This window comes from Anthonomus grandis, chromosome 9 (genome assembly GCF_022605725.1).
Source record: "Anthonomus grandis grandis chromosome 9, icAntGran1.3, whole genome shotgun sequence".
In the NCBI taxonomy this organism is placed as follows: domain Eukaryota; kingdom Metazoa; phylum Arthropoda; class Insecta; order Coleoptera; family Curculionidae; genus Anthonomus; species Anthonomus grandis.
Genome location: NC_065554.1, coordinates 18574579 through 18587406, shown reverse-complemented (window position 1 = coordinate 18587406; position 12828 = coordinate 18574579). Strand labels below are relative to the sequence as shown.

Genomic DNA, 12828 nt, shown 5'->3' with positions numbered 1-12828 from the left:
TGAGAATGAACCTGGCAAGGTGATGGCGATATTTCAGACAACACATGGATATTTAGAATATGCCATAACGTCAGGATGATCAGATATTCTTTTTACATTGCTGAAATGACTCAAAAATTATGCCCAACCTCTCTATTGACTCTTAATATTATGTATAGAGTTGGAATAGCACAATAGTTAAATAACTCCAGGCTACTGAAGCTTCAATTTCAAGTTACAATTTCTAAAATCAATAGTGCTTTCTGTATCATAATAATTATGAGATGGTGAATAATATGGTATATCGCATCATAGGCTATTATTTGCTCTTTTATACCTTTCACATTAGAGAAAAATATAAATCCAGCACGGCGCTATTATTATAGGTATCTTATTAATTTGTAAAAAGTTTAAAAAAGAAAAGTAGGTATTAAATACGTTTATAGACACATTAAATAACCAAAACTGGCAAAATACTAAGACAAAGCCATCCAGCCATCCATACAAAAAAAAAATATTTGCAACAGAGTTGAATGAGATACCAACAGCCCCGACTTTTACCATCTTACATCTGACAAAAAATCGCCCTCAATAATAAAGTTATAATGTGAGTTTGCCCTATAAATTATGCGTGAGTTTCTCCTAAATTGAGACATCTGAGTTAGAATATAACAAGAATCAAGATAATATATTTACCATTTTTATTCAAGTACGACAAAAGCCTTTTTTAACTATCATTAACATGCTTGACTTAATATTCTCTCTAACCTCAACCAAGACCCTCCCATACCGTTCTTTTGAGCTGTAATAAATGTTCCTGTTTACTCTATTGTTTATTTTAATTTAGTGAGAAAATAGAAACGAAAAACTTTTCTTGATACAACAAATGAAAATTGCTGAAATTTTTGTCTTATAAAGACTCTAAAGACTATATTTTTAATATTATATTTATAATAAATTAATCTTATTAAAGATCTTTTAGCAGAAAACCCACATGTACAACTAATCACTCGATTAGTTGTATGACTTTGGAGCTAGAAATAATTCCGTTTCTGTATTAAATTTGTTTATTTTTAGCTAGGAAATAAAAAATCTGAACTATCTGAGGATCAACTAAATAAACTAACTAAAGAAATTATTCTTTTAAAAGAAGAAAAGGAAAATCTAAATGCTAGATTAAAAGAAGAAAGCGAATTTTCAAACGGGCAAATTGATCTGCTTAAGGAAGAGGTAGCGAGGTTGCAAAAGGCCATTGATTATTTAACGAAAGATCTGCGTAAGATTAAGTACAACTTTTCAAATTATATTATATAATATGTTTTAATTTTTACAGAAACTAGACAAGAAAGGATCGAAGAACTGACCACTATAATGAACCAACTACGGAACGAAATAGATCAATATGAAGAGAGGCACAAGAAAATGTCAGAAACCCTGAAAAATGAAAAGAAGCAAAAGAAAGACGCCCTGGCGAAATTGAAGAATATGCAAGAGGAATTAGATAAGAATAATATTGAGATAAATAAGATTAAGCAAGCATTAGAAAGCGTGGAAAAATTATATGAAGAAGCTAAAAATAAACATTCTGGCGATGCTGCCCTACTCGATGACACGAGAAGAAAATTAAGCGAATTGGAGAATGAGAAAATTAAGTAAGTATATTCATAAATAGTAAGTTTTAGTTAAAAAAGAAAAGTGAAAACAAATTTTTATTTAAAAAAATAATTAAAAAGTTTGCCTTTAATTACCGTGAGTATTTATAAATGTATTAATACTCGTATTTTAAGGATCCAAGTTTTAGGCGAAATTTACAATATTAGGGATATTATTTTATCGCAGTGCTTTAATCGCAGTTAATTAGTTATGATTCTCAGTCATTTTGACCTTTAAATGAATGAATAAAAGTTTGTCTTATGATTTATTTGGCTCGCTCAATACATTGATCTTTTCTCATGTTTTATTAGTTATACCCTTTTATTAGTTATTAATTACACAGTTCTTAGTTGTTATTAAGATAATATTAATAATAACATTATTTTCCTTAATATGTTAATTATTGTTAGTCCTGAATATTATCCAAATATTTGGACATTATGACCATGTGGCTACAATGAGATTGTATTCCTAAATCAAAAGTTCCTGTATTTGTATCCATATGAATACAGCAACTAAAGTGATTAATAAGTACAATTCAAATCATTACTGGTATATGGATAAAGATATTTAGGTTAAATTGTTTGAAAAATATATTTGACTTAAATTTCTGATTCTCAAAGTAATAAATGTTCTAGAAGAAAGTCATGTAAATGAACATTACTACTGTTGTTGAGCAGGTAATGTATAACCAGTATTTAAAGTTAAATATCCTTTTAAGTAGGCAGATTAAATTAGTCTGAATTGGAATTTAACAAGTGGTATTCCAGAAATGTAATTTATTTTGATATATGTTTTTAAACAACTTTCGATTACAACATCAAATTATCTGAGAATTTTGTCACCATATGTACCTACTAGATTTAAGTACATCTTGTGATTGAATTAGAACTTACGAATTGCTAAAGTGACAATTCATGTATCTCTAATTTATTAATACCCTCTAAACACACTATTATTAACACGATATATAAACTCATTTTTTATAAAATGAATAATAAGTATTTTGAATTTAGGCTGAACAATGACTTAAGAAAAAAAACGGAGCAGTTTAATTTTAAAACCAAAGAAATGGCCGTGATAGAGCAGCAATTTACTGTACTCACTAAAGACAAAGACAGTTTGATGCAGGAAAACAAACAGTTAAAAGAAAAGCTGGAAGAAACCATTCAGGAGCGTGATAGTTTAAAACCACTCAAATCTAAAATAAAAGATCTCGACCAATTTAAAAAACAAAATGAGGTAAAGCTTAAAGATCGAATTTCATTAAAGCATGTTTTTAATATGGACTTTTGCAGGCCTTACAAAGCGAATGCGATAAACTGAATCAAGAAATTTCGGAACTTAAAGTGAGAGTGAACCAGTTATCTTCCGATAATAAAAATATTAATGAAGAACATGATAAATTAGTCGATCAGGTTGAAGAGTATAAAGCGAGATGCGAATTGTTGGAAAGCGAGAAGGAAAGTTTCGAAAAGTCCAGAACGGAATTGGAACGGCAGAGAGATCAATTAAAGGTAAGAAAATATTTGTTACAATTTTGTTTTAAATTTTAGCGTAACTAAATTTTAAAATTCGTCAAACTAAAAACGGGTGAGTAAAATATGCATTCTAATTTACTAGAAAATTAAATATTTTTTTGGGAAAATTTGAGTTGGTACATTCTGGGGCCGTATTTTTGAAACCATTCGAATTTGATCGAAATTAGAGGATTTCGCGTGAAAAATCGATATTCGTATTTTTCACCGCATCCTATACGAACTTTTTCGCATGCAGTGTCTCTTCCAATAGCACTTGACTTTGCTACGTTGCCACTACATTTTCATGTTCGTATGCGAATGAAATTTCGAATGCTGTTTAAAAATACAATTTTTAATTAGTGTGCGAATTTTGCCGCTCGACTTTGTTCGCATTCGAAGATTCTCGCATGGTTTCAAAAATACGGCCCCTGGTTGCTTAAAAATGCTGTTTTTTTTTTAATTGGTTTATGGACAGATTTTTTTTAAGATGCTAGAATATATTCATCTCTACCTGCAGAAGAAATAAAATATCTCATATTTATATACAAGGTGCCTCAAAAAAAAAATTATATTTAAAAAATCAATCAAAAATAAATTAAGCCGTTTATTGAATAAATGTTCATTAATTAGTAGGCTCCGTGATGGCTCCCATTTCGTAGCGAATACTTTGTTTTAAATGCACCAGGGAATACAAAAATCTCATCCATTCTTCCCAAAGAGACCAACTAACTAAATCATATATTTATTATAATAATATTAGCCTAAAAGAAAATTTTGATCTTATGATGCTCTAGCTAAAGAAACAGGTGTAGACATTTGTTATATGCTGTTAGACCGCGACTTTATGTTTTCTTTGTTTACATCAATTTTGCACCAGTGAAGTTGATTTACGTAGATATTTAGACTTTAGATTTGAAAAAACCCTACAGAAAAAAGTCCATAGGACTCAAATCAGGTCTGTGTGGAGGCCAATTTATATTACCTCTTCTCGAAATTATTTTCCTCGAGAAATTCCGCGAATTCGTGGCAGACGCATTGGATCTGTGTGTGGTACGTTGCTTTAACCTGCTGGAACCATGTTCTTTTGTTGAAAATTGCGCAGACTTCCTCAGATAATGCTCTGAATTCACTGTATGTTTCGTTTTATCTTCAAAAAAGTATGGACCTATCATTCCTCGCGATTTACATGGCAGCGATGATATTCAACAAAAAATAATTTTGAACTAGAGGGTTGTAAAGTTGTAAAAAGAACATTTTTTTCCGAGAAATTTAATACTATACTTCAAAATCTACGTTTACGAACATTTACGAACCTCCACTATTAAGGTTATTAATTATTATATAATTAAATTCCCTATTAAGGTTACTATTAATAATTACAGGTCCAATAATAGTGTTACGGATTTCCCGTGGGTTCAATAAATAAGCGCACTTGAACTTAACATCGAATCAGGTCCCTCTATATATTCCCAATTAGATTCTCCTACTAATTTTTAGAAATTTAGCAGAATGTTCTACAAATTTAGCAGAAGTACAAATATAAACGAATATAAATGGATTAGAATAATCTGACCAACACAGGGCCGTAGTAAGGCAACATTGTAACATTGCCCTCCTCTTAAATTCGATCGTCCCGATCAGCCTGACCTAAATATAACTTAAGCCTATCTAAATGAATTACCTTCATCTTTGTCTTAGGGTTGCGCTGGATTCTATAGATGACATCACTCATCCTCTTTACTACCGCATATGGATCTTCCCAGGCTGGCATCACTTTGGTGATTTCCCTTTTTTTCTTTGAGGGTTCCAAGGCTACACTTTGTCACCTTGCTTAAATCCTGAACTGGTTGCTTTAGGGTCGGATCGAGTCTTTATCCGGGTACTTGTAATCCTTAGTCGTTCTTTGACCAATTCGTGAACATCGTGTAGTTTTATTTTTACATCGTCCGCATAGTCCTCCACTCTGATTTCCTCATTGCTTGATGTACCAAACACCAAGTAACCATATAAGTGGTGTTAACCCAGTCGTATCGATGAACTGCGGACCTGTAGGCCAGCAAAAACATTGGCAAGTAGAGATCCCAATCCTTTTGATGTTCATCCACCACCTTGGAAAAATGTTCTTCGATTGTCTTGATGAATCTCCACCATGCCATCAGATTGCGGATGTAAGGCTGTTGTCCGTGTTCTGTGAATTCCAAGCAGTTCACAACGTTTTTTAAACAGCTTAGATTCGAAATTCCGTCCTTTATTAGAATGGATCTCTAAAGCGACCCCAAATCTGCTGAAGACATTGTTCACTAAAACCTCAGCTACTGTCACCGCTTCTTGGTTGGGAAGAGCAAAGACTTCCGGCCATCGACTAAAATAATCCATGGCAACCAGGATGTACTTATTTCCCTTGTTGGTCTCGGGAAATGGACCGGTTATTATCGATGACGATTCTTTCGAATGGCAGCCCTACATTATACTTGCTCATCCTAGCCCTGGATCTTGTGCTAGGGCCTTAACGGACTTTTTCTGCACTATGAATTTACGTCACTCCATGTCGCTCTTGATCTGCCGTTGTCCTTCTCCTGAACAATTACTCATATAACTTGGTCTTCGCGTTCGTATTTTATTAATTCAGCAGTACTCCAACCTTTACTAACCTCAAATTTAAGACTTCTTATATGTCACACTTTCCAATTCTTCTACTTTGGCACAATGTTCGCATTGTGGCTGGCAAGGTCTCCTGGATAAGGCGTCTGTGTTGTTATGCAGTTTACCCGACTGATGTTTGATGTTGAAATTGTGCTGCTGTAACTTCTCTAACCATCTTGCGACTTGTCCCTTTAGTTGTTTTATCTACAACAACCATTTTAGAGCTATATGGTCTGTCCTAATTGGAAACTTTTGTCTATATAGGTATTTGTGGAAATGGCCTGCGGCTCTGACAATAGCTAGAAGCTCTCTCCTCGTGACTCAATCATTTCATTCTTACTTTAACAACACTCTGCTAAAAGACTCGTTCCTCGCTATTCTGGACTTATGATAGCACAGCTTCAACACCAATATTGCTTGCATCTGTATCCAAAATAAACTTTCCTTGTTGTTTTGGTATCCTAATATGGGACTAGAATGTAAAGCAGCTTTTAGCCTTCAAAAAGCAAGATCGCACTCCCTGTTCGGCGGCCAGTCCTTTATGCTTTCAATTTTACCCTGTTCGGTTAGTATTCCCGTAATAAATTTTCAAAAAAATGCACTTTCTGTTGAAAAAGAGCGAGAACTTCTTTAGGTTCAATTTAAGCCGAGCATTCTGGATTTTGTTAAAAACTGCTTTTAGGTCTTTGAGGTGATCATCTTAAGTTTTTCGCATTACGAGAACATCGTCAAAGTACACAAGGCATGTCTCGTAGTACAAATTTCATTAACCTCTCGAACGTAGCGCAAACATTACACATACCAAATAGCATAACACTAAAATGATGACTCCTTGTCTTCTTCCTGACTGCCCACTTGCCAATATGCACTTTTTAGATCTAATGTCGAAAACTAGCTTGAATCGAAAGCGTATCGTCAATTCTAGGAAGTGAGTAACTATCTTTCTTAGTGACGTCATTAAGTTTTCTATGGTCCACACAGGATCTAGTTGATCCATCCTTTTTCGTCACTATAACAGCAGTGCTGCAAAACAATATTTAAACCCATAAATAAAAACTGTTTGATTTTTTTCAACTAAACTGTACATCTGTATGATATTGATTAATTTAAAAAAAAAAAACAAAACCTTAAACTTTATTTTAAATCATGTTAAATTAACCGTTTATAATATCTTTGAAATACAATTCAACAAATTGAAGTATGTTATGTTTATGTAAGACAACTAAAACCTGACCCAATATACTCAAAGTTTTGGAGCAAAAAATATATAATATATCTTTGTATCTAAAAAGAAATTAAATTTGAGCAACAAATATCTTGAAGAATATAGCATTTAACAATAAAAATGTTTCCTTTATTTAATGTAGCTGATTTAGCTTAAATAGTATACTTTTTTTAACCTGTATGTTATAAAAAAAATCTGCCAAATGACTACTACTTAAAAAGACCTTTAATTTGAGATATCACAAAAAGGGTGATGCTATTTAAGATTTAGGGACTAGAGTGCATAGAACCCCAGAGGTTCCTTACCCCAAGACCTCTTATAACATTTGTACTAAATTAAGGTCTTTCAACCTTTTTGCTTTCAAAGATATTCGCATTGAAATTTTTCTATTGACACCCTGTATATCTACAAAAAATTGTAGAGCTTGATAATTCACTCATTTGTAAAAAAAAATACTACTCAATTCCTGACTTTTGGGCTATTTTTTTAGTCTGAAATAACCACACTAACAGACCAAAACCATTCGCCTTCGGATGTACCAACCTCAAACAATGTGGATATACTTCAAATCCAGCAGGATTTTCTCGACTTAAAAGATAAATGTGATAAACTCCATGAAGAAAACAAAAATCTGAAATCTGAGTATGAGCTGCTGGAAGATCAGTGCAACAATTTTAGTAAAGTAAACATCCATACGGGTTTGACAAATGACTAAAATGCCGTAATAAATTATTGTTTTTAAGGTAAAAAAGGATTTAGAAAATAAACTGGAAGAACAAGAGATGCATTTTAACGAGTTGCTGCATGAAAAGCAGCTTCTGCAAGACGAGGTGCAAGAGCTTAAAATTTCCCCAATAAGCAGTAGTACCAATAGCAGCAATAGCAAATTAGGTAAATTTGTAACTATTACAAGTTATATTTCATTATAGCGTATTTTTTTCAGATAATTTAGCAATTGTAAGACAAGAAATGTCCATGCTCTCCTCAAACGGGGGCGACAACGACCTACTAACCAAAGAAATCGAACATTTAAGGGAAAAACTGAGCCAATACCATTCGCTAGATGTAACAAATAAAAGTTCTATTGAGTTTTACGAGCACGAGCTGCAAAAGATGAAAACGAAAAATGAGAAATTAAACAGGCAATTGGATGAAACTTTGGTGACTCTAAACCATTGCGCCGAATTATCTAGCAGTACGGAAATTGAATATTTAAGGAACGTGCTGTATAATTACATGTTGGGTAAAGAGAGTTTGGTTTTGGCACGGGTTATTGCTGCTGTTTGTAAGTTTGATCCGACGCAAACGGAGGCCGTTTTACAAAAGGAACAACAGAAGCAAACGTTGGTAAGTTAAAGTAATTTTTTATAAGAATTTTGATATTATAGATGTTCTTGAATGTAGAATGCTTGTGGTCATTTATATTTTGACTTAAGAAACCAATGAAAGTATCATTTATACAATTTCACTCACAAACTTTTAGCTCATCGTGATCGCAATTGTAATGTCTTTTGCAATATCTTTAAAGAACGTCGTTTTCCGCATTCGACGAACAGAAGACACAAAACAAAGTACAGTAGTATCGCGATAATCCGAATCAATTAAAACCATGCCGACCAGAATTATCTAAAAATCCGGATTATTAAATCATTGTAAAAATGGTTTTAAACGTTGTTAACTCAAAAATAAGTAAATAAAACAACGTAAACATATTTAAAATTGTATATGTATATTGAAGTAATATACACATAATAAATAGTTAAGTCATTGGATCTAGTCGCTCTCGCTTATTTCTACGCGTTCGGTTTCATCTTTCTTCTGATTTTGACTACTTAAATTTTGTTAAACTGATTGAAAGAAATTAGTGATTTTAGACTGTTTTTCAAAAACGATTTCCTCTAATTTTTGCTTTGAGTCATGACGCCAGTTAATCTGTGGCCCACTGTAAAACAAAATTTAAATGTTAGTATCTCGATTTTTAATTTTGTAAACCGATGTCATTTCCGGGACATCTTCGTTTGATTTATCATTTGACTCGAGTAAATCGTCTATCTGAAGCAGTTGAGCATCACCATTTTTCACACAACTTCATTCCAATTCTACTCTGCACTCGCAAGGCAAAACACCGCCATATTTGCCAAGGGTGAATTCATCGATGGGAGAAATTTCGTTTCCCCAACGAATTATAAATAAAATTCTTAAAAGCGTAGACCCGATGAAATTCCAGCCCTAGTACTAAAACGTTGTGCAGACGAATTGACTCCTCCCTTATGTAGATTGTTCACGGCATCGTATAAACAGGGCTCATTTCCAACAAGCTGGAAAACTGTTCAAGTGCAAGCTGTACCCAAAAAGGGTAAAAAAACGATGCCGTCCAATTACCGCCCGATTGCACTAGTTCCAGTAATATCGAAGATTATGGAGAAAGCAGTCAACCAACAACTGTTAAGATATCTGGAATCATCTGGACTAATCAGCGATCATCAATACGGCTTTCGAAAGCTTAGATCCACCGGCGATCTTCTGGCTTACGTCACACACTTGTGGACGGAGGCCATGGAGAAGCACGGCGAGTCCCGCTCAGTCGCTCTTGACATTTCCAAGGCATTTGACAGAGTCTGGCATGAGGGACTACTAACCAAGCTCTCCTCAATCGGCATACAAAACTCATTATTGAATTGGATCAAAAGTTTTCTTGAACAACGAACAATCCAAGTAGCCGTCGATGGACACCTCTCCGACAAATTTAACATTAACGCTGGAGTCCCTCAAGGATGCATTCTATCCCCCACCCTTTTCTTGATATATATTAACGATTTGCTAGGAACCACTGTTAATCCAATCTACAGCTTTGCGGACGATAGCACACTTATTTCCACATTTAAGTCCGCCAAACCAACGACAGCCGCAACTTCTCAGAATCTTAGGCAGTAACAAGTAGCTTCAATCAACAACGATATTAGAGCAATCTTGGAGTGGGGCGGTAACAATCTGGTCAATTTTAACGCTAAAAAAACGCAGGCTGCAGTATTTACGATGAAGACTACTAACGTTGATGGCCCGGAGCTGGTTATGGCAGGGAAAACATTTTTCATTCATCTTTACATCTTCTAGGAGTCGAAGTCACCAACAGTGTGTCCTGGCATGACCACGTTGCCGAGATCGCTAGGGCAGCTTCCAAAAAACTCGGAGTGCTTTTCAAAACGAAAAAACTGTATACACCAGAACAGCTGCTGACTCTTTATAAGGCTCAAATACGCCCTTCCCTCGAGTATTGCTCGCATGTCTGGAGCTCTGCACCCAAGCATAGCTTAAAGCTGCTAGATTCTATACAGAAGAGAGCTATTCGTCTTATCGACAAACCAGAACTGACAAAGAGTCTGGATAGTCTGGAGCACAGGAGAAAGGTGGCTGATCTCTGTTTATTCTACCGTTATTATCACGGTAAGTGCTCCTCTGAGCTGGCAGGCCTGATTCCACCCAGGGCTGTTCCGGCAAGAAGGACGCGTCTAGCAGTTGCGGCTCATCTACATCGAGTCCACCTGCCTACCCCAAGGACGTCGCTGTATCGGGACTCATTCATCTGGAGAACATCCTCTTTGTGGAACGGGCTTCCACCTCACATATTTCCCGACGCATACAACCTGCAGCGATTCAAGATAAATGCCCACAAATATCTTCGCGCAAGCACCACTCCAAGAGTGACATAGGACTTTCCTCTTGTGCTTGTGTATACCATAAAAAAAAAAAATTCACCAACATCTCTACTTTCTATATTATGGAACAATATGGAAACTTCACCAATTTCTTCCGCTACAAATATTGTTTGAAGGTTTTACTTTATATCACTTAAAGGGATTAAATCATTAGGATTATCTTCATCCGCTACGTCACTTTGAGTTAGCAAAATCTTATCCCAGCATTTTTTTTAAGGAACCCGCTGGTACTTTTTCCCAAGTATTATGGAGGAGGCCTACAGCAAACTTGATGTTCATAATATTTAATTATTCTTCACTAAATAATGACTAGAAGCATTATCAAGTAGTGCCTTTTGCTGTAGGTTTACAATCTACAGGAAGCTGTTTTCCAATCACTAGGAGTTACGTTTGAGACTTCATCATCCTCCCTTTACTCAATATTTACACGGTATACTTGAACTTTATATCTAATTGCTGTTCTTGCTCGGAATGCGATGGCATTTTATTATGTCGTTTTTTTTCAATAACGTGTTATTAAATTAAGCACTTTTTTGTACAATATTTTCGTATTTGTACCGATGTTTTGGTTTCTAGTTAGCTGCTTTGTATCGTCAGCCATATTTAAAAATAGGCTGTTTTCTTGTGTTAATATTTTTACCTGATTTTCTAGAGCGTCAACCCTTGCAGATTGCTGATTAAGCCTCTCCAGTTTGCATTCCACAATTACGGCTACTTTCTGTACATTTCACGCATATCTGGCGATCAATTCAATCTAGGAAATATCAGAATTAAACTGCTTCCGATATATTTTTATACTGAAACTTGGGACACTAACCAGAAGAAGCGTCGCTTTTAATATTTAATTTGTTATGGAATTGCGTTTTTTTTTAAAGATATACACTTGCGTGCATAGAAATCGGCCCACTGTAAACTTTTGACTTTAAATAAATTTTTTTTTAATTATACATCAGATCAAAAAAAATATGCTGTTTGAAAGACAATTTAATATCCTTTAATATGAGTATAAATTTATGAAAACTTATTTGAACATCCCATCTTTAACATAGTGAAATTAATGCATTAAGAAAATTAGGTTTTTTTTATTATTAACATAAATAGGGTTATTGACAATTTAAAACTTAACACTTAATTTTTTAATAATGGGTATGACCTCCTCTTGCCCTAATAACATCTCTTATACGATTAGGCATAGATCTAATCAAGTTTGCTATTGTTTCTTGTGGGATGTTTAGCCACTCTTCTTCTACTGCAACAATAAGCTCTGGGATCGAGTTTGGGGTACGACGTCTAGCTAGAATTCTTCGTTTTAGCTTATCCCATAAATGTTCGATCGGATTTAGGTCAGGACTGTATGCTGGCCACTCCATAACCTGAAAACCGACTTCTGCAATGTAATCTTGCACGATTCTTCACGGTGTGCGGCCTTGCGTTGTCATGCATAAAGGTAAATTCATCTCCAATGTAGTCAACGTAAGGTACCCCAGGAATTGCTAAAATCTCCTCGATATACCTAGCAGCCGTTAAACCTCTTCTTCGCCCCTACGAATGAACTGAAGGTCGGTTCGTGCTTCTATAGAAATTGCACCCCAGATCATGCAGAAACCACCTCCATAAGCACTTCGCTCTTCAAAGCAGCAATCTGCAAATCGCTCTCTTGGTCTTCGGTACACTTTCCTTCTTCGGTCGCTACCATGGAGGCATATTCTGGACTCATCTGAGAACAGAACAGATCCCCATTGTTCCAACGTCCAATTTAGATGATCCCTTGCAAAACGCAGGCGTGCTTGCCGATAAGCTAAGGTAAGTTTTGGACCAATCGCAGGTGTTTTAGGGGTCAGGTTATTTTCCTGCAGTCTTCGTCTCACTGTCCACTGACTAAGAGGCACTCCTCGCACCTCACGGAGCTGTCGTTGCACTTGAACGGCATTAAGGTGACGATTTCTTAATATTGTTGACACAATAAAGCGGTCATCACGAGCGGTTGTAAATCGCTTCCTACCTGTTTCAGGTCGCCTATGAAAGGATCCAGTCTCCTCATAATGTTGGCACACTCTTCGAACCGCTGCGCGAGTCATATCCAATTGTCTAG

The 12828-nt window shown here is 35.1% G+C and overlaps 1 protein-coding gene across 1 annotated transcript in view; it reads left to right on the top strand.

The window, feature by feature from the left end:
* Nucleotides 1-12828, top strand: part of LOC126740407 (interaptin) — a 35663-nt gene that overhangs the window by 21156 nt on the left and 1679 nt on the right. The window contains exons 10-16 of the mRNA XM_050446421.1: nt 1057-1255; nt 1313-1631; nt 2649-2874; nt 2931-3149; nt 7511-7702; nt 7764-7911; nt 7964-8367. Coding sequence (XP_050302378.1) covers nt 1057-1255; nt 1313-1631; nt 2649-2874; nt 2931-3149; nt 7511-7702; nt 7764-7911; nt 7964-8367 — 1707 coding nt within the window. The remainder of the gene's footprint in view (nt 1-1056; nt 1256-1312; nt 1632-2648; nt 2875-2930; nt 3150-7510; nt 7703-7763; nt 7912-7963; nt 8368-12828) is intronic.